The sequence below is a fragment of the Oxyura jamaicensis genome, chromosome 4 (assembly GCF_011077185.1).
Source record: "Oxyura jamaicensis isolate SHBP4307 breed ruddy duck chromosome 4, BPBGC_Ojam_1.0, whole genome shotgun sequence".
Taxonomy (NCBI): Eukaryota; Metazoa; Chordata; class Aves; order Anseriformes; family Anatidae; genus Oxyura; species Oxyura jamaicensis.
Window position 1 is genome coordinate 83,014,368 of NC_048896.1, and position 23,437 is coordinate 83,037,804.

General features: G+C 36.2%; 1 protein-coding gene across 1 annotated transcript in view; it reads right to left on the bottom strand.

Moving 5' to 3' along the window:
• Positions 1–23,437, bottom strand: part of STX18 (syntaxin 18) — a 65,197-nt gene that overhangs the window by 28,924 nt on the left and 12,836 nt on the right. Inside the window, exon 2 of the mRNA XM_035323498.1 lies at positions 3,154–3,221. Coding sequence (XP_035179389.1) covers positions 3,154–3,221 — 68 coding nt within the window. The remainder of the gene's footprint in view (positions 1–3,153; positions 3,222–23,437) is intronic.

Sequence of the window (23,437 nt, forward strand, 5' to 3'; positions counted from 1 at the left end):
ACTATTAGTAGGAGCGGTGGTGATGCAGTCTCCCATGATTTAGCTACCTTTCTTATAAAATACCCTGCCACTGAATGTGCTCAATGATCATGATGCCCAAAGGGCTTCATTAGGTTTGAAATGTATAAATAGTAAGGTGAATAATGAAGCCAGCACTAAAATAGTTAAACAGTAAGTTTGCTACTTTAAAATTTAATATATATATATACTCATTTATTTTTTATTCTAAGACAAGGCTCTAATGTTGAATAAACCAGTAGTATTTCCTTGAGATGTGTGTTGTAGAGAAAGCCCAAGTTTTTGCCACAGATTTTACGACTAATACAACCCACAATTTTTAAGTGAAGTGCCAAGGAAAAACACATGCAGTTGGAGAGAAGTTTGATGGAGGAGCTTATGTATGTACCCCTTTGTAAATCAGAGTCTTCTAACAGGCTGGTTTCCAAAACTGACTTCCATTCTAACTTGTGCTGCCGGTGGAGGATGATACCAGATCACTGGCACCACTCACTAAAGCTCTCAGAAGTTCTGACCAGAGGAGAATCATGGTAGACAGGATAAAACAAGAAACATGACAAAACGGAAAAAATCCCTATTAGAGAGAGCTAAAGAACAAAGTGTAAGGGAAAGTAAATGAATTCTAACAAACAGGAGAAGATAAAGGTGCAACGGCTTAAAGTGCAGCTCAGACCACTGCATCACGTTTAAGGTTTGCCTCTCATGTTAAAACTAACAGCCAATTCAAGAAGAAAAGAGGTGAACAAGCAATTAGTAATTCTTGAGCTTTTCAGACTCAGTTTATTTATTTCATTTAAATAATTAAAGTTTGATAAATTGAGTCTGGACCTTAGTTTCAATTAACCCTTCTTCCAGTTGTCTTTCTCATCTCCCTCTAAAAATGAATTAAAGATCTCCCCTCTGCAGGCTATTTCATATATGCCAATAATAATAATAAAAATAAAAGTAAAGAAGTCTTTACTGTAGAATTCATTCTGTAAAAGTAAGGTCAAAGAAGCAACCATGCTTCTGGATGTAACACATTATGAAGAAGTTCCAAAAAGATGAGTAACTCAACCACATAACTCAAAAGTCAATTTTCACTGACACATTCTACTATAGTTTAAAAACAAATAGCAGAATTGACAAAATACAGAGTATTCAAATTTGATTAACAGAATTAAGCCTCCTAAATAAATTCTAGTTTGCCTTTTTGTATTAAATTCTTTACAAATTTTCCTATAATCTGTTATTAAAACTTCTGTCTTGAATGAATGAAGCATTGAAGACTGAGACTGCCAGCATGGATGCTATGGTCATCTTCATATTCACAAAGTAGAATAGCATGAGCAATCTAGTATCAAATTTGACAGCACTATTCATTTTAAATTTGGTAAGTACAGGATCAACTGTAATCAGATGAGATTCACATGACTATTGTAAAGTTTAAGAAAGGGAATGACACTTCTTTTTATCTTCCTTAGTTAATGCCTAAGGCAGGGAAAAATCACTGAGAATTATCAAGATAACTGGTTAAAGGAGAGTTTACAAAAGAACATTATCAACTTTCAGATAGCAAAATATCTTGAGCAAATTTTTACTCCTTTTTATCACCTCTATTTTATGCACACAATTGCTAATAAAACACAAATAGTACCCCAAAGTCATCTGCTACTGACAGTTTTTTCTCTCTGCAGTTATTTGCAGTTTCTCAGTTTATGCATTCACATGGAGTTTTCACACAGTAAGAAGTTATTTCAGTATGCAGTTGGTAGCTCCACCTAGTGTTGTTCATTATCTATTCCAAAAGCAACTGAAAAGCAGAGAGCTAGACTTAACACATAGATATACATCACTTTTGCTTGCTGCTTGGAAAAGCAGATCCTTGTATGCCTTCCACATAGTGCAACACCTACACAGGAACTTCATTTTCACCAATACCGACTATGAATAGCTCTCATTGCCTTCCATTTCTAAAACATGCCAAAATCTTCATTTTTGAGGCTCTCGGAGAAAGGCATTAAATCGATTTGGAACTCAGTATCTTCAACACACAGATGCCTTTGCACTGTGTTTCCTCTACCTGAATTGCAGCAACAGTTTAGCTGTAGTCAGGGTTGTGGCAGAATCACAGTGCAGACAGGGCTGATTCAATCCATGCAAGTCTGCCATTACATTGGAGAAATACAGCACAGGAAATGGTGAAGCTTATGGAAGAACCTTCAAAAGGGAAAGTATTTCCTATTTCTGGAATGAAGTACTGTACAAACTATAATATGACTACTAAGTTTGCATGTAGAAAAATGTTTAGTTAAAAAGCAAGTTTTCCATTTCTCAAATTATTTGATTATTTGTACTCAGTTTGCCAAAATATGAGTTGCAGAAATGTTTAGGTGTCAGGATAACTTGATATACTAATTCATTAAGCATGTGAAATCTGCAGATCACATGATATATATTTTTTTCTTACTAGCACCAATCTGTAAAACTTATACTTTACTCTTCTACAAATCATACTAATAAAGCTATCAGCAAATAAGCAGATCCAGCAAATCTGCATGTCTCCTAATAGTTGAGGAGTTTTAAAACTTTCTCTACACAATAACTGCCAGAACTTAAACAAAAAGTTTTTGTCACAGAAAAGCAAAACCTGTGCTGCTGTCCCAATACCATATTCTAAATGATGTCCTTCATCTGAATTCACGTTCTAGAGTCTGAAGAGTTCACATCAGTCATCTCCAGGCCCTGCTGACACTACTGACTATATATACCTGGAGATAACAAGGTTTAGCATCACAGAGTGAAAGACATAACCTGGATGACTGAATCTAGTCTTCTGCTCTTTCGCGAACCACTGCAGAAACTTATTCTGCAGGCCCTTAAGAGGTTTTGGGCTCAGACTGACAGTCTGCTTTGTTTCAGATCTTACCCTAAAAGCCAGAAGTCTTATTCAAATTCTGACCCTCATTTTATTTAGGGACATTTTCTTCTTGTGCCTGCATTGTACTTCTTCTTCTGTAGGTTACAGTATACAAAGTAATAAGCAACCTACATTGTTTTCAATCATTATGCCTATAGATTCTTTGGCATTCTACTTTATAAACTTGAAAATAAATTAAAAAAAATCAAAACTACTTAAACAAAATACATACTTACCTGTAAGCATTAATGTAATCCTTTCTGTGCTGCAGAAGAAAATCTTTCAGCTTCCCAATATTGGAAATCTAAAAGAAGAGAAATCATATTAAACTCCATAGTTACATAAATTAATATTTTCATATCTTTAAAGTTCAGTAATTCCATTCCTCAAACATGAATTAGGAAAATTAATTTTGTAACAACTAATTTTCATGTTTTTCAAACAGTCAATACATAAATATCATCTACAGATCTGTTGTATGAATTCAGAACTTAGAAAGGAATAGTAAAAACATGTCTCGTGTACAAAAAGCATAAACTAAGTATTAAGTAGTAGCAAACAGTAAAAAAAATTACAATATTAAACATTAAAATATTAAACATAACACTAAACAAAACTAAGGACTTCAAAGTGATATGATCCAGCAATCCAGAAGCCAACATTTATCTCAGAAAATAAATTCATTTTAGATTATACAAGAAATTTTTTTAACATTTTGCTTAGGGAAGAATGATGCAAATACTAAGTTCAATTACAAGAACTTGTAGAGGTGCTGCCCCCTCTTTCCCATTTGTGCAGCAGTACCGTGAGTGACCAGTTCATGCCTGAACCAAGGCATCTCTATCATGGAACATTTTGCCAGGGAATATATCCATAACAAATTTCTCTTTCTTTTTTTTCCCCCCATGGATTTTTCTGGATTTGTATTTCCAGATTTCCACTTCACCATGGATACATTTTTGATGTAAATCCATTTGATTTTCTTTATAAAAGTCTTTAAAGAGATATTTTGAAAAGATAAAAAAAACTCCTAAGATCTGAAAGAACTTTTGCAAACTTCAGTTGAATTTAAAAGACTTGGTGTAGCATCAGATGCTACTTATCTTAGAGAATGGAGGAAGTATAGAAAGCCAGTTTTAATCTGCCATGGAAACAGGATGACTACCAATGGATGACTTCCTTAGCGGGTCTTGAAGCAGACATGATAGGACCAGGGGGAGGGAAGAAATTATATACATTACTGGTAGGTATTTTCAAGATGGGAGGTGCACGGGAACCCTTCTCAAATATTTATTAATAATTCAGCTTTAAAAGGCATGCAAGGAATTTTACAAAGCAATAGTTGTTTTAGTTTATAAATAAAATAAATGCGGTTTACTCCATGTATCTGGGAAAAGGCATCAGAAGCCGTTCAAGTCTTAAAATCCTATTTTCATGCAAATGGTCCTTGTAATTAAACAAACAAAAACCACAGAGAAAGAACACAGAATAGTTTGCATAAATAGAAGATTAATTCCCCCAATTATTTTTCACAAGATCTGAAAAAAGACGAAAAATGTACTTAGACAGACTGCTGTGATTTGTACAGCTAAAATGCATTTTCCTGCGCAAATAAATGTGTATACTTTTCCCTGTTACCATTTGCTGTTTCCTTTTTCCTGTAACTCATTGTATCAGATAAGAATTTTCCCAATTTCCATGTTTTAAGTTTTCCATATGATTAACAACACAAGGAATTTCATCCCAATTTGCAATATGAAGAGAAACACTGAAATTACTCCTCAAGATCAACGGGGCACAAAAATTAAGCTAAACCATTCTACAGCTGTTCCTCCCCATCAATGCCAGAACGTATTTTTTGTATTCTGATCTCTTTCTCAGCTCCAACTTGGTACATCATGAACTTTGCTTAATAGGTAAATTGAGCTTGACTATAAAAGCTGAACATTTTAAAGTCATACAGTGCTTCAGTAGAACAATAATCCTTAACAGGCAGAAAGAAAGCGCTACGGGGGACAAAGAGTGGAAACGTGAAGTCAGAGACAAACTCCAGAACATTTACATTAATACGTGAACAAACACTAGACTAGAAAAGAGATTAGCAAAATTTTATAAGTAATAAATCTTAATATTATTGCAATAGCCACAATTTAGGGGTGATTAACAAGCAGAAAGAATCAGAATGACAAGCAAGAACACTGTCTTACAGTAATTAATTCATCTAGTCACAAAGAGCATTCTATTTAGGCTAAAATTGTCATCGTGTGTTTGAATTGCACTGACCCCACTTTGCCTCTCCTTCATTTGTAAGGCTATTTTCATGAATTTAGAATGACACCATTATGCCCATACTTGCATCGAGCTCTTAGTTCCCAAGATTTGCATCAGAAGTGAGACTTCTTGTTCTGCTTTCCCTCAAATCCTAACAGCATCTTCTGGGATCTTGCACTGAGGCTATTTCTCTTTTGCCTTATCTTATTGTGGACTACTGGCATAGTTGTGAATTCAATTTGTCTTTGCAGCATCAACAAAATAAAGCGATTTTTATGGAAAAGGTCTCACTAGCATTAAATAAAGGGAATGTGAATTTTATCTCTCACACACACACCTTTTTTTTTTTTTTTTTTCTCCTTTTCCTTTTTAAAGGTACAATGCTTATCTTCTACAGACACAAAATATCCATGATTATACAAATATAAATCTTGAAGATATCTCCAGGGTCATCAACTGGCATTTTTTCTGGGGTTATCAGAAGCACACCATGCGCTCTTTACAGAGTTATCAAGCTCCATCCTAAGTGCAATAAAGCCTCTTCCAACCAACTGCCTTTATGAGAATCTTACTGCTCTTACTATGAATAAGAACTGCCAAATTTTCAGGTTTCCTAATGACCAACTTCCACCCATCCGTTCTTGTTTCAAAACACTCCTTTCCTGTAAAAGCTCTTCTTCCCTTATGAGTTTACTGTAAATTATCCTATCTCCCCAAAACCTTCAGCCCAGAAAAAAGACCCCAATATTTTAGTTTCTTCACACAAGGTAGTTCTGAAGTTGCTTAATTCATAACTTCTTTGCATGTGCTTCAATTTCTACCAATCCTCTTCCAAAGCAAATGACCAGAAGGGCACGTGCTGGTGTTCATACCTTGTTACTCGCCTGGAAATGTTTTTTGCATTTTTTTTTTTTTTTAATTTTGCATATCCAATTTGCATTGGTTGGCTCGGAGCTTATTCTTTGTTTTGGCCCCTAAATGCATGTGGGATTTCCCTCTACTCTCCACAACTCCAAAGCTCAGGCACACAGCACCTGCTGTAACACAGCGTGCTCCTCCCTCTCCTTCCCCTCAGCATGTCTCATCACTGCGTTTTACCTCAATCTCACTTTTTTTTTTTTTTTTTTTTTTGTATTACCCAAAATAAGAACACTGTTAAACAGTTTTAAAACTCAGTCCCAGAGTAATTCAACCATTAACCTTTCTTTGGTACAGTAGCTCTTTTAACACAGAACTACTGCTTCTGCTACAGCCACATCTTATGCAGGTAATATTTTCTCTGCTAATCTCCTCTAGATCTATTAGCACTTTATCATCCCCTTTACCATCAGACACCAGATCTCCTTAATAAAGGAAATACGATTTTCTTAAAGCATCAAGTTGGTTGGGCATATGCTATTTTTAGTATGGCATGAAATCATACTCCATTGTATCTTACTTTCTATTTATCTTTTTCCACTTAGAAGTCTTTTCTGAAGCCTGGAACACCTCTGCATCAGACTAAAAGCCCTGCTGATGCCATAATCATTTTCCCTCTGCAGACTTAATTATAGGCATTAAATTTTGCCCTCTGATCAAAGAGTACCATCACCAGCTCAATGTATTTTCACCAAAATTAGCTGACATCGGACTTGTGACTTCTCACATCCTCTGTGTCTGAACTCAGCCCAGGGATTATCTGATCACTGTGACTAGACTTCATTAACACGGAGATTTGGTACAGCTTTCCAATCCCATGCCCTGGTTCCCAGTACCTACTTTGCTTTTACCCTGCTGGACCATGGCTCTTTCCATATTAATTCAGTTTGGAGACCACACCTAAGCTTTTCATAATCTATACTCCAGCTGCATGACAAATCCACTTTTTTTCCCTCGTTCTCTATTTATTTACATACTTAGAGTATTTTAACTTACAGACTTTTTCATACCATTAGTTAAGTCATTGTGAACTTTCCAAGCCTGAACTTTATCCTTACGAAGTCTTCCCTTCTGCAACAATTTTCTTGGCCAACCAGTCTCTCTTTCTGCCATGTCCGCTGCTCCTTATTGCCTCTGGGCTAATTTTTCATATATATGTATATTTGTTATCGTCCCTAATTAATCTTTCAAGCAAACATGGAACAATTTTAAATCCCACTTGTATTTTAGTGTAGCCATTTTTTTCCCATCCCGTTTACCCATCCATCGTAATTGCAACTTCCTATCTGCTGTATACGCCTGCTTTCAAAACAATTACCCCACCAGTCTACACAGCCTTCAAAAGGATAGATGAAAGCAATTTGAAGATGAAGCACAAACACATCTGAGTATTGGCCTTCCGTCATGGTTCTTGGAAATTAGCTTTCTTCCTCTCTGAAAGTCTGCAGCAGAGAAATAAACCTCTCCTTCAGCCTTGAAACAAAGAAATGGTTTCTTTCTTTCCCCAGAGGGATAGGAGGGGAAGAGAAATGCTCTTCATAGTCGCAGCACTCTTGCACTACGTTAAGAGTAAAGTTATCTTATGGGGAAGAATACTACTGAATTTCCAGATAACTGATGCTTTTGTGAGAATCCTGGGAAAAAATACATTTCCTCCCAATATTGCCAACATCAGTTATGGTGTTACATTAACAGCATGTTCTCAAGCTGCTGTTCACCACCAGAATACCGAGAGTTACTTTCTTTTTGACAAAAACAACTGCTCATACAATCCCAGACTCCCCCTCATCCATCCCCATTTCCAGTTGCACTCCACACTCTGGCTGTCCCATCAGGGTCAGTACCAGACAGCGACACACTGGAATGATTTTTCTTAAATTATTCTTATGGAAATGTGGCTAATAACGTTTAAGACTAAATGCAAACAATCTCTTGCATTTGTTTTGGCCCCCAGATATCTTTATCATAGCAAGGGAGAAGAGAAGCTGGAGAGCACCAGTAGGGAACTTCCTAAAAGATGCATCTGCCGTGAAAGGTGGTACACATAATTACAACTTAAGAAACTTAAAGTGATAACCCCACACAGGTACAGACGTCAGAGACTCCAGGTGTTACTTAACCCCCCAAGCACATTTCTGGCAATGGAAACCTACAGTGAACCAGCAACCATTATCCACTGGGTGGCAACACAGGGGTCAGCATCGTGTAAGTAAAAAGCACTCTATAAATTCATGTTCAAGCCTGCAATGAAACTTTTTAAAGTCACTTTAGGTTCCAGTTTATACTTTACCTTCATTTCAAAGTTCATCTTCATTGTACACTACCTCTTTAACACATATATCTCTGTTTTGTCGCCACTGTAGATTTTCAAACTACTTTTATTAAACCATAAAAGCAACTATTGCATATAATGCAGGTCCAGCACAAAAAGAAGCTGTGAATGGCTGCCATCTGCTACCACAGGTGGCACGCACAGCTCTATTTATACTCGGGGCCTTCACTAGGAAATGGTAGATGTTGTTCTGTTTAGAGATTTTTCTTATTATTTTAGAGCAGCTTATATTTTTAAATAAGAAGACAAACAGGAAAGCAGCATCTTCAAAAGATGCGTATGCTCTGAACAAAGACGCTGATTATGTTTCTTGCAGTATCTTAGCAATACATACAACATTTCTTTCCTCTCGCCACAAAGAATTGATCGCTCACGAAACAGTAGGTTCCAATTTGCATACGCTTAACCCACTGCAAGAAGCAGCAGCATTGTTTACGATTAAAATGATTGGGGTAGGTTCCCGTGACATATTGTAGGGAGAAGTCGACTGCGCTGAATAGTCATTTTCACTGAACAAACATAGCTTTTTATCAAGTTTACTTTGCTATCGGAACAATGCGCAACTATTTGCTACTATATAAAACCGACTGTTGCACTCTGCTACGCTTCCACTCTGAATTTTGAAAAGATGTGCTTTGTTAAAGAAAGCTTTAAAAATACTTAAAACCAAAACATAATGGAAAGACTGCAAAAGTTGTAAGAGATGCTGCATTTACTGTTGATTGATTCAGCAGCATTGATAAGCACAACTGATGCAACTCCCTTGTTAACTGTAAAAACAAACAAAAAATGTTACCAACAACAGGACTTTTACATTGAACTTTTCAGTATGTCCAAAAACCCTGATCTTCAAATGTTTATCTAAATAGATTTCATTTACAGATTCATGAAAAGGTGGATGCATTCTACAATCCCCTCTGCAAAGAGCAAAAAATATTAATATCTAGCTAGTTATCACATTTCTGGTTTTAAACATACAATCAACCCAAACATATCCACTGCCTAGTTCAGAAGAAATTAAGAATTTCAGTGAGACATTAGGCGATGTGCAAGGACTGCATGTTTCAGACCAAAAAAGTAGAGCCTTAGTTCTACTTGTAGTAGGAGATACAGCAATCAGCAGAAGAATTATAATGTGTTTTTTTTTTTTGTTTTATTTTTTTTTATTTTTATTTTTTTTAAATCACACACAAAAACCCTGTTATTTTCAAGTGTCTAAAATACTTTTTAAAATAAATAAATAAAAAATAGAGGGAGTTTTCCATGCCTAGTGCAAATGTTTTCTGAAATCAGGAATGAAACCCAATCAACATTATAGGTACCATCAACAGAAAACCAATTTATATTAAACAAAATTTAAAATTAAGAGCTTGGACTCTTATTGCAGTTGGGAAGGACTAGTTAGAAAGGGTCTGATACAGAAATGTCTCCTATGGAGACTTTTTTCAGTGCAGACTACCTTTGATGAGCTATGAACAGGTATGAACTTTTACAAAAAATTGCATGCTAAACACCAGGTTCCACCCTGTTTCCTTACATGTTATACTTTAAGCACTGTAAACCCATTCAATTCACACCGGTTTCTGCTGGATTGTTGCCGAGGAATATACAGCATTTCCTTTAAAAAAAAAGGAAAAAAATGGATTATGCAGTTCAGAAACATGAACCTTTGGAAGAAGAAGTGATGCAATTCCCTGCTGTGATGACACACCAAAGATTAAACCAAGATACTCAGCTACAGCTCTGAATTTCCTTGGCAGTGTGAAAACTGTCGGTTGAAAAGATATTGATGCTAAGCTATTTCTAGCCCATTAGGTGGTGCTGTCCTACCGGAATGCACAGCCGAGGAGCACTGCACCGCCACATAATGCCAACTGGCCAGTTTTGAGATGATTTGTCTCTTGAGAGTATACATTTGGTTTATGTTTCCACAGCAAACGTTAAAGTTTCTAAAATAGGTCACGCAGATCAATTGCTCTTGTAATCCGAAACCCAAAAGAGCAAATAATATCTAAACAATGGCATGGGGGTGGCCCTACACTCAAATGGGGTAGGAGAAAGCTAGGAGACAGTCAGCCTGGCTACCTCTAATCTCATGAAATTGTGACTTGGTTCAGTTTCTGCTTTCCATCAGCATATATGTTACAGCAGCAGCAACGGGCAGGGAAAAATTTTAATTGCGTTTTATTAGTAGTCTTTCATTCATAGCAAAGTAATGAACAGAACCAAGAATGGGTATGTGTTGTATTAAAAAAAAAAAAAAAAAAGTATGGTATGTGGGGTAAAAACATTCAAAATTAAATTAATTCAACTGCAGCCATGAAAATGAAGTGTTTTGACTCTTCAAAGGTAAAAATGAAAAAAAAAAAAAGATCAAATGTGTAATGTTACCATTATTTCTGTAATTAAATATAAAATTGGGGGGGGGGGGATGACAGACTTTTAATGAATCACTACAAATATTTACATTAGCCATCAGTTCACATTTTGAATACTCAACTTCTAATTACATGATGGATGTTTTTTTTTTTTTTTTTTTTTTTTTTTTTTTCCCAGTTTATTTTACAACCTGGAAAATTTGGTAATAAATAACTCAAATATCAATATCAATATTTGGTAAAAAAATAACTCAATAAATAACTCAATAAATAACTTCAAATCTCATCTTACTGTGCTTTCCTGAAAGCATAATCCATTTGTATGGGATATACGACTTGGTCACATAAATGATGGAGAGACTGTTTTTGTGATTTTCTGGCACAATGACAAAGTATTTTTCTTAAAGAGTTTTGTCGTAGAGGTAACGTACAGTTAAGACCTAAGAGCATGAAAGCTCCAGTTCCCCACTGACCATAATAAAGACTGGAAATACCCAGTATTATCACTGGAGATAGGTTTTATTGGAGTGTTATTTGGGAGTGGTGCCTTTTTTTTTTTTTTTTTTTTTTAATGTGTGTAGTGCCAAAAGCAAACTTCAACTGTATAGAAAAACTATTTTACAGGTATTGATTTGAAAAAAAAAAAAAAAAAAAAAAAAATTTATAATGCAGACTATGTGTTCTAATGAAGCATTTAAATGGTTTTACTCCAGGGATTTATAAATACAGGAAAAGTCTTATTTTATAGATAATTACTTAGAAAGTAGCTTTTAATTCTAAACCTAAAAAATGCAACACATGTAGAATTTAGATAAAGACATCTGTGTTAATTTTGTCACTGTTTTCTTACATCTTGTAGGAATACACTTGTTTGATACCCACATGTACAGAAGTGCACCAAAATATTCTGAAAACTTCAGAGGGTCAACTGGAACATGAAGTGGCCTTGAGAAAAAAAATAACAGGCTTTCTAAAATGTAAAGTCATGTTAAATGTTTTTATTTAACCAGCCTTCATCTACTCTCTCTGTGGCAACACATACTTTCAATAAAAAAGCAACATCTGACTTTAATAAAACTTACTATTTCCCTTTTTCTTGTTTATTGTCCAAGTCTAATCATAACTTTCTTTAGCATTTATATTTTTACACAATCATCCAAAACCTCATTGACTAAAATATAAACTGCACAACAATTGTGGGGAATGTTTTGGTTGAGAGATAAAAGTAAATTGGTCAAAATACATATTTGCAATAATTGGCCTTTACCATTGCTGTTCAAAACGCTCCACTCCCATCGCTGCAGTAACTGTGTTCAACTTTGCTTGTGTCTGCGAGAGAGATTTTTCTCATCCCTCGTTCTCACAGGCTAAACTCATTTAGTGTTACGTATTCCTTACTCAAATATGTTTTACGATATAAAAAGATTTCCAGTCCCATTTAAAGCACACCCAGTAATGAGAGGTTACTCTATCTCAGCATCATTATGAAATTCAGAATCAACATTCTTACAGCACAGTTCACGAAGAATTCATGTGTTTAACTTCAGGACTAAACTGAATCAACTTCAGTGGAAGCCACCATGGCGTGCAGAAGCAGTGTGCGCGTGGCATCAGCTGGGCAGGCTCCTCTCTGCTGCAGCCCCCTGCTCTTCTCAAAGGCTGACCCTGCTTCCACTTCTGTGTATTTTCTGAGGACACCAAAACACCCATACACTGACGCAGCACCGTACACAGCGCTTACCGCATCTCAAACCCCTACCACTCTGTCCAACATGACGCAGGGGGACCAGCTCCATTTTGTTTCAATGCTCAAGTCCTCATGGATTTTGGTAATTGGCACAGTAATGTTCTTAGTTCAAAAATCCTTTCATTGCCCCTCAACACCTTCATTGTTATTATGCTGGTGTAAGATCACTGTAGCGCTTGCTTTAGCACTTGTGCCAAATTATCAGGTTCTTCCCCATTAAAATACAAGAGGACAGGACTAAGAAAGTGTCTAGTCTGCAAAGAGAAGTTCATCGCTCCTTGGCTAAAGGACACATAGATCAAGCGCAACAGCAAATAAACAGAAACCTGGAAAGATGCTAATTCTGAGCACATTAAGATTTCAATTCAACTGCTTTATGGTATTGGCAGAAAAATTAAGACAAAGTATTTATTTTTATTTTTTCCTCCTGTCCATGTAACAGAAAACCCCAAGACCTGGATCATCTACCCTAAGTTTTAGGAGCTTACTGGGCTACCTGGTCACTGTAGGTCTGCACAGCTGATGATGAAAGGCACACCGACAGCGGCTATTCACATCAGAGGTAAATCTACACAAAAAGTCTCCCAATCAGGCAATCAGACCTCTTCCATGCCGCCCCATTTGAGATGAGCTGCTTCATTGTATTTTCTGACTGGGACAAACCAACAACAACAACAAAAAAAAACACCTCCGTCATCCCAGGGGAAAACAACTCCTCTCCACTCATCCCAGTGAAAACAAAAACAGTTAGCAAAATAAAGGTGAGGGGGGAAAACAGCTATTAAAGGATTATAGTTTTAATAACTTTTACCAGACATGGATAAGAGTAAGCCTGAACAAAATTATCAAGTCTGCTAATACTTCTCTGTTCCTTCCATCCACCCTACGTCTTATAAAATGGTAATTAAGGCAAACTACAACAGGTTCTCAACTCCACAGTGGTGGCCAGAGGTTTAATCAAAGCTCAAGCTGGCTTGAAAGCACCACCAAGAGCTGAGGCACCCAGCTGGGGACTCTTGTCCCCAGCCAAGAGTCTTCTACCTGGGTTGGTGAAAGCCCAGCTGTAACACTGGACAAAAGTCCCTTCCTTTAGACAACATCACTGCCATATTTCTGTTCAGTCAGCTAGCAAACGAGCATTAGCCCCCTGAGGTTAACATATAAAGCGGCATAAAAAAACATCTTTGGACCCCTTCACCACAAAATGCTCTTCATATTGGTTTTGATCTATCTAGTAAGTGCCAACTGTTTTGGCGCATGAAGAAATAGGGATAGGAGACACAGGGAGAATAATTTCTGCTTGAAAAAAAAAAAAAAAAAAGTTCACAGTAGGTAGTCACGTAGAAATTTCTCCCAGGAAAGTGCTCTTAAAAGTCAGGATCAGTAAGCTTTGGTTGTAATTAAAGGGAAATGAGTGCTATTCTTTCATATGTGAGTAATGCCGACAGTTCAAAAGTATATTTTTTAAATCACTGAAAAACAGAAACTCCTGACAAGAATTTAAATTGTGAAGCAAGACACCTTTTCTCTCCCCTCTCAGCCATGAATCTTGGTAGGATTTTTTAAATGTCTGTTTCCTGTAATTTTTGTAATTTTAGAGTGTAATTATTTATGCATGTTTATGATGCCTTTGAGGTATCATTATAAATATTTTTTAAGCATTTAAACTTAGGAAAATAAAATTAAATAATAGCTTCTCTTAAGGAGAGGCTGTCAGCCCTGTTATGAATAAACAATCCCTTTTAAAAGCAATCTAGATATTTATATTCCCTGTAACCACAGAAATTACTCTCCAGTTCATAGAGAATAGAGTAAAACAATGAAAATCAGAACACTACTATTGCAAACGAAACTTGGTCTTCTGTTTTGTTGTGGTTTTTATTTTATTCTTTTTAATTCAAAAGACAGCTTTGTATGCAGTCATAAGATTTTACTTGATGGGCTACTTACAACTTAATCATATTTACTTAATCATAGAATCATTAAGGTTGGAAAAGACCTTCAAGATCATCTCTATGTATTTTAATTTTACTCAAGATGTATGTCAATCAAAAAGATAAAAAGTTAAAGACTTGTAGATTAATATAGCTGAAGTTATACGTAAGAAACATTTTTAATGATAAAAGCAATCGTGAGAAACTTTTGACACTGTGAGACCAATGAGAAGACAGCACTTTTTTTTTTTTTTCAATACAACTTTGGGAACAGCAAAGAAAAAACCACAAACCGGGTAGCATTTTTAGATGTCAGCATTGCTGAAAAATGACATTATGTTCAGGAAAAAAAAAAAAGTGTTTACTATAGGTAAGAGTACTTAAGAGGTTGCAAGAAACATTACAGCACGCCCACCATGAAAAATAATGATAAATAAAGAACCTCAAGTTTAAAATAATTAAGTATTGATAGCTCAGTTAAGTAAGTAAAAGGAAAAAAAGTGGCCAGATTCACAGGTATGTTTCACAATATAACATCAAGACAAGAAACCATAGTCCAAAAGCTAGAATGTTTTTCACAGTGCAACAGATTGAAATAATTGCCTGCAGGAATGCCCAGAACTGACACATAAACCTAACAGAAGTTGTGAAAAATATACAGTAGAAGGCATCTTCTTCAAAAGAAATAACTGAACAGATTACTTCTCTTATACCTATATGGATTATGAAAAATTGTGTGGCACTTCTAGCTGTTATATTTTATCCATATACTAGCTGCTTATGAGCCTACCTCAATCATATCAATGGGAAATTATCAGACCATATTAGAAAAATAAATAAACCATTTCAGCCTTATTTACAACTTGAAAGCTAAACTCTATAATCTAAACTTCTAAACTGGTTCTTCTCTTATCTATTATACAATGAGCAGATATATAACTGAAGAAGAGGAAGAAAGAAAATTAAGCTGCTTAAAAGCCAGGTATTTCTAAACATACAGTAACTGTTCATAAGCACGGGAACAATTCTGGACCCCTTTATCTACATGGTGTGACTCACTGCCTAGCTTGGCCATTTGAAAACCAGAAAGCCGCTATGATACTTGCTACTTAAAACTATAGTTTCCCATAATTTAAATCTTTATGTTGACTTTTGGAATTTTTCTTGCTGCCTGTGAAAAAGAAATGAGTTTCCACAATGGCATTGCTCCTTGCCTGAGGGTCCTCTAAAAGAAGTGAACAACTGAACATGAAAGAGCAACAGTTACAGTAGTGTTCATTTTACAGAGTATTTTTTTTGTTACCAATATGTAAAATTATGCCATTCTCTACTCAAATGACTGGGTCTTTAATACACCTATCAATTTAACCAGACTATAATCTGCAGTATTAGTAGTTTTCTCCAAATACTTGTGCCCACAGATCCCTCATTTGAGCAAAACTGGCACCTGGCTTTTAATTCACAGCCAGAAACCAAAGTGTTACTCACAGCCGCTTCAACTTTTATATTCAAGAAAACAAAGGTAATGCAAATGACACATTGCCAATATTTTAACAAGAGCTCACTCCAAAGCACTTGTGCTCTTTCCAACAGAGTGTATGTGACTTTTCCTGGCAAAGGGACTGTCTCCTGTCTTGCACAAAAGACTAAATTACACGCTCTTACTATTCTTTCCCCTCCCTCTTTCACACACATGCACCATCCCAGGAAAAATTCTGAATTCTTCCAGCTGCACCCAAAGCCCAAGGACTCTGAACTGACTTCCACGTTCCTCTTACCAGCACCTCACAGACCTTTCCATAAAATCTCTCTTTACCTAGCTAATGCTTACCAGCAATGGCAGTAATACACCAAAACTACATGCATTTAGGGCCTGCAGCACACCAACGCCCCCAAGGCCTGCTCTTCTAAAATCTCTGCTATTAATCAGCAACAGAGGAAACTTGGATGTGACTGGGGCGAGCTAAGCAACTGTGTACATATGCATGAACTGCTGCTAACGTGGCAGATTTGAGCTTCTGGTCTCTTCCTTTTCCTTCAGTCTGTAGAATAGAATGATGTTGGAGGCCCAGCCAAACTCAAGGCTCACACAGATATAAGAAAACTTGCTTAAGATGAAGGGGAAAGAAGAGACTCAGTGGAGCGAACTTTGCAAGGCCATACAACCACCCCGAAAGACACTGGGAATGCATCAGTCTGCTCCCATTTCCTAGCTAACTCACCTGTTTACTGCCAGGATGCCTCTGCCTGCAACGTGACTCAATTATGAAAGCATCCTGGCCACCTCTGCGAGCCCTTAAGCTCACAGGAACCCACAGCTTAACATGGCCTGTAGCTTTTTGATGGTATGCATCTACCTGGGGGTAGGGAACAAAACCTAAAAACAACCAACCAATGGAGAGAAAATGGAGATGAAACCCCACACACATATAAAGGCAAAAACTTAGCTCAGAGGCAGAAGAAGAAAGAAAAGGCTTGGCTGACACAGCAGTAAGCAGCATCTGCACTGAGGCCCAGCACAAGTGCTGAGGCAGCCAGCTGCAAAGGGCCTACACGAAGAGAGGGCTGTGGGCTACAGAGCTACCTCCACGGCTGCTTAAGAGAGGCAGCCCCTGTTCTGAAAACATTACCTGACTAGAAATACAGCCAGGGTTCTGGGTGCCCAGACAGGTGAAACAGTTTTTGGAAACAAGATGGTGAGCCACACGTTGAGGCATTTTGTATTTATTGATAGATTCACACTTACTGTGCATGTTATCCAGCACCTAGGCACACTAAGAGATGGAATCACCAAAGTAAACCACCACCACACCACCAAGTACATGTAAAAGCAGTCTACAACCTCATAGACAAAGCCATAAGAGTTACTAAAAAGGTCTTTGTAAGATTCAGCATCCATCAGACAGTTTCATGGTGTCTTGACAAACTGTATGCAGTGAAGAAATCAGCTCTGCCCCGTGTCTTTTGTCACAGCAACTAGATGGCCTGGGTTTTCATAAAGCATATAAATGCTTTAAGGGGGGAGAGTAACAAACAACCACAAAATACTTGCCTATCAGATAGGAAAATGTAGAAATAAGAGTATCTCTTGTAAGATGGATACTGTTTCTTATACAATTTTAACTTGAGTATCAACTACCCTTGAGTAGCATGCTACTGTATTTTGCCACATTGGGGTTTCACAGTTCTTAGGCGATTTTTTTGTACAGTGTTGCACGTCAAGGATAGATGTTATGCTACATCAACACAAAGTGAATTTAACTAAGATATGGAGAGTGGCCAATATAACAGGGGAAGTGTCATGCAGGCATATGACTAGGGGTAGATGCAATGGGGGCGGGCAAGCTCACTGGGGCACGGAGATGAAAATATAAATGCAGTACTAAGCAGTTCTGAAAAATGAAGGACAGGAAGAATTGAAAAGATGATGGAAGCGATTAAATACAGCAGCAGAGGGTAGGGACTAAGGTAAATAAAGAAAAAAATCACAAGCTATATCTCAGCTAACAATTATTTTCAGTGCAAATAGGAGAGAGGCACTAGAGACAGAAGAGCAAGCATGAACTTGCATGAATTTATTTAGGAGCTTTATTTTAGGACTTCTATTTAGGGTAATAAAGCAAAAGCGTAATCATGATCAGTTCACGATCAGTTTGGGGGGTTTTGATTCTTCCCCCATTAGAATGTAAAATATTCTCCTTACTATTTTCCCTGGAAATACACAAAATAGCCTAAACAAAATACTGTATACTCTGTATAGGCTGCTTGCTAACACAACCTCCTGTTTTTAGCAGCACCTTACTCCTCAGCATATCAGTAGCAGAACCAGAGCACTCAAAAATTATTATTTTTTCTTCCAAAAAAACATACACCAATTTCAAAAGCCTGCAGCTCTGGTATTATACCAATGGAAAAAGACGCTGTTGACTGCCCCGTATAGCTGCATAACTGTACAGGGGAAGCTTAGATACTGAAAAGCCATGATGTTAAAAACAATTTGAAGATACCTTTTTTGTTTTCATCCCAAATGTTCATCGGTCCCCTTAGTAACAATCCAAACATGATCTCTGCAATATGCAACACAAGTGTGTCTGAAGTGACTACAGCATTAATAAGCATGGAAGATAGACCACACCAAAAATAGATTAAATAGAAAATAAATAAATAAATAAATAAAACAAACATAACATGTCTAAAACAAAACAAACATGTCTAAATTGCTAAATTGAAAGTTTTAATCAATGTAACTTTATTTATATCTACTATAAAATTAGGGTAACCATGACTGTTTATCAAATTTAGGCAAATCAGTGTAATTTAATTATTTATATTTATACTGGTTTGAGGAATTTGCGCTTAATAAAAAAGCATAGTTTTAACAATTCCATACAGCCTTTTATTGCTCAATTAGCAGCCTTTATTAATGATGTGGAGTCAAAAAAGAGTCCAAAAAAAAAAAAAAAAGACAAAAGAAATATAAATTACAGAGATCGCAGCTTCACATGGACAGTTCTTTTTCTTATAATTTCTTTGCCTTATATGACAAATTAGATGGCAACTGAAAAGAGTAAGTCTGCTTTTTACTGCAGAAACCATTGACTAGGTATTTGTGAGCGACCAATTTACCCTTTCTGCAGTGAAAATCATCTTACCAATTAAATAAACAACTATTATTTCTGTGATATGTGCTGGTAGAAAAATCAGGAAACAAATACAGTAACAAAGGACTCAAATGGAGCTTGAACAAAGAAAATACTGGTAAGAAATCAGTGACACTAAAATCGTGAGGGACAGACTTCAACAGGACAGAGCTATGACAAAACACAGGGCCAGAAATAAGAAGCACACACCGTCAGAAAAATTAAATGCTGGAAATAGCAAACGATGACAAAAGAATGTTACTGCTTTTAAAATGAATGAAACAGGACAGAGGAGGAAGACTCCCGAAAAGACAGTATTTTTGCCAAAGCCAAGTTCAGGGATTATAATAAATTCAATATTCTCTTTAGATTTAAAAATGATACTACATGAAAATATAATATTTTAAATGCATTTACTTGAACGCTTGAGGCAGTTAAACAAAAGACATGCTCTCCGCCTGAATCTAACTGTCTGTATTCTCAGTTCAGAGGATGTATATGCAATTTTAGGAACCGACTTCAATAATCTGGTTTGAAAACAGTCAACACAAAAATTTCCACTGAAGCACAAATGACAAATATTTTCACTTATTAAATTCCCCCTTCCATTAAATTGAAGGAACAGTCTTTTCTTTAAGAAAATAACACCGTTTTTCATCTGACTTTACAAATATATAGTACTTCATTACTTTAAATAAATAGTGCAATGTATAGCGCATGGCAGTAAATCTATTAGGCAGTTGAATGTGACTTCCTAAGTGCAATTCAGTAGTTTACTGCAACAGTCACAAAGCAAAGACACAACACTAACAAACAGAGAGGTGGAATCATACTACCCAGCCCTGACTTGTGCCAACTAGAGAGTTGATAAGGCCATCAAAAAAACTTGAGACTGTGCACTGTGCAGTGAAGTGGTCATTTTCCCATTTTTACTGTACCACACTTTTCGTCTACTATGGCAGGCAATACTCTGTTACTAAAACAAGATACTAACTTTAGAATTTGGGAAAAAATGAGTGTCGCTGGATCTTAGAACTAGAATTGCCTAGAACAGACTAAACAAAGTTAAATATATATATTACTAATATATATATTACTTTGTTTAGTTAAATATATATATAAATATATATATATATATATAGTCTTCTCATTTCAGGTAACCTATAGACTGAAAGACATTGCCTTACTTTGCTCTCAGCATACTTTAGCTATCAGTCTGAAACACCTGAGTTTCCGAAATGTTGAAATGGGGCACTAATAACAGATTCAGCACTGCTGATGTAGTTCTCTAACTCCTATGAAGAATTTTTTCAATAAATTAAAAAAATAGAAATTTATATTTAATATTAAATGCCCTTGCTTTCTATTACAAAAGCTGATGTTAGGTTGGACAATCTTTAAACAAAATTTCCAGAAATTGTTCATTTCTTATGACCATTATGGTAAGGAGGACAAAAAAACCATGCTGACCCAAGTAGCTCACTGTTCTTAAGAGAGTGAATGGTCCTATCTTATAGGATAGGCCTATGGTACAAATATGATCACACAACAGAGTATGAAGGTCATCATTAGTAACAAATGAAAGGTCATCTCAGCTTCTAATGCAGAGCTAAGGAAGGTGGCAAACAACAGGTTCTCGGTGCTTTTGTAAGTTGGTTTCGGTCCTTCATCAAAAACCTAAGGCTGGACTTCTGCAATGTTTAGTGTGTGACATCCCTTTATATTTATTTCTTGATGGAAGAAAGGAGACTGATGTTATATACTGAAAACTGCTGTATGATTCTTCATCGTATAGTATTTTAAAAAATGCTTTAAAATTATGATTATGAAAATAATTGGATATATTTCATGTTACCTTATCAGCTCATCCTTCATCCTGAAAACTACTATACGCTACAAAAAAAGAGAGAGCTTTTCCTATTCCTACAAATATACAGAAAAAAAAATAGATTCAGAATAATCATATGCAATTTCTTAGGCCTCTCAGCTTTACAGGTATGTAACATTTCATTACATCAGTTGTTTCTTAAGTGTTACAAGGAAAGCCAATTAAACATCAAAAGATTCTTGCTTGCCACACCAAATGTATTGCTCATTGGAACAGTATGTCTTATCCGCTAAGTGTTGACTTGGAAGTCACCGTGACCAGCGTTCTTAGCAAATTATGGCAACTGCTACAAAATACTGATTACTATGAAGAATCAGTAAGTTAAACTTAATGCATCAATTATCACAGCCATTATTGGCCAAGAAATACCTCCCCAGCATGAGCATGCTGCACAACTGTAAGTTATCAGCACGGCATTTATTTTGCCCTTAATTACTATTTCTACACCACTACCAGAGCCCTAGGAAGTGTGCCATTGTAACAAGAAGTCTTGCACGCTACAGTTGGTTTCTGTACAGCTCAGCATTTTCCTCTGCCAACTCCACACACCTTTATTGCAAAGAACACTGTCCAGGGGATGGTTGCATGTACCCTGCCTGCAGGGAATCAAGAGGGTTACGCTGGCAGCACCATTGCGTGGCTTGGCGAGTGTGGCACGGCACTTCTCAGCAGCATGCATGCTGTGGTGTGGTCTGAATAGTTTGTGGATAATATCAAGAAATGCCTAACCTTTGACTTAACAGTCAGAAGAGTTACCTGCACCATCCAACACAATGGTGCATGTATTCTTTAACACTATGTATATGGCTGAGTGGACAGTCTGTTTCCCCTAGCTGAAATAAATTAATAAATTAGCCAGAAATGTATTTTCATCATAGTTTCTAATCAGTGTCAACTGCTGGCAAGATCACAGCCAGGTAGGATTGTAAGTCGTTCTTCCAAAAGAGTAAAAAACAATGAAACTGTTTTTTGTTATTTTTTTTTAATCTGAACATTAAACATACAGATGTGAGCACAGAATGTAAATGATATAATTTGCTCCAATCCTTTCAGAGTCTCCTTGTAGCAACACTGAAAACTCAAAAGAGCTGGTTAACCCAGTTTTCATTACAATTCAAATGATTTATCCAGTAAACTCTTGCAACTGTCATTTTATTAACTTTGCTGGGATAAAAATATAGCCGTAAACACAAAAGTAAAAATTTCATGATCTAGTGACTAGGTAGCAAAATAAATCCTTTAAAAACTATTAAATGAAGCTAAAAATAAATTTAGATATAAATTCAAGTTTTAGACTGTGGTCAATTGAGGTCTAGACAAAACCCTATGTTTGTTCGCTGCCTAGTCTCCAGTCTGCTCCAAGTTTGAAAAGGTAATTGAACTCAGTCTATAATTACTGGATTAGATACAGATGGGCTCTGTACATTTCAGGGGAGGAAAGAACTGTTTTGATTCATTTTATGATTGCCTGTAAGGTCAAACTTTTCAAAATGTACTTTCATCTGTTAAATGGTTTCTCAAAGTCCCAGGGGGACATCTTCAATAACTGATGTTTTAAGCAATTTGGGTCTATCAGATCCAGTCTTTGAATGTAATATGCCATCCATTTTCTAGAATTATAAATGTGCATGTAGGTTAATTGCTACAACTCTTACGTATTTTCAAAACTGAACTTTCTTGAAAAACTGCAAGTTTTACCCAACAACTGTTAGGCATAAATACTCAATTTTTTTTTTTTTTTTTTTTTTTTAGGGTAAAGAATATCTTTGAAGCAGGAATAAATAACACAAATTAGAAACATCCTTATTCATAATTCCTTCCCATTTGTCAGAAGTTTCTGAGAATGCTCTCTCAGGACCCAATTCAACGCACAAATAGCCCCAGTGAATTCAGTTCACTTCTTACAAACCAAGAAGAGAGGCTTTTACTATATTGAAGAGGCCCAGAAAGCACTTTAGAAGACTTTTCTTCTAGTACTATATGAGTCTGCATCCTCACCCACGAGATAAAACATGGAACAAACAATAAGCATTAAACTTTCACTCTAAGAATTTTTTGCAAAATCTTTTCTTCAATTAAAGTGACCATAGCTCTGCAACCTATTTCAGTGCAAGCTGGATTTCATCCTACATCTTCCCCTACCTCTCTAAATGTCTTGCTTCGTAAAAGTTCAAATGCTCTGCAAAGGACATCTAGCCCTGCCCTCAGCCAGAGACTCTCAGAGCTATCGTAACAGCAATTTAAAGCAGAAAACAATACAAAATTAGAAGGCAATATAGTAATTCAGTTCATAGCCTCAGAAGACAGAGGAAATTACTTCACTACTCAAAATGTTGAGGTTCAGTTTTCTGCATTACAATCACCTTCTTGCTTGTAAAATTCTAATAAAATATTCTTTGTTACAACATAAAT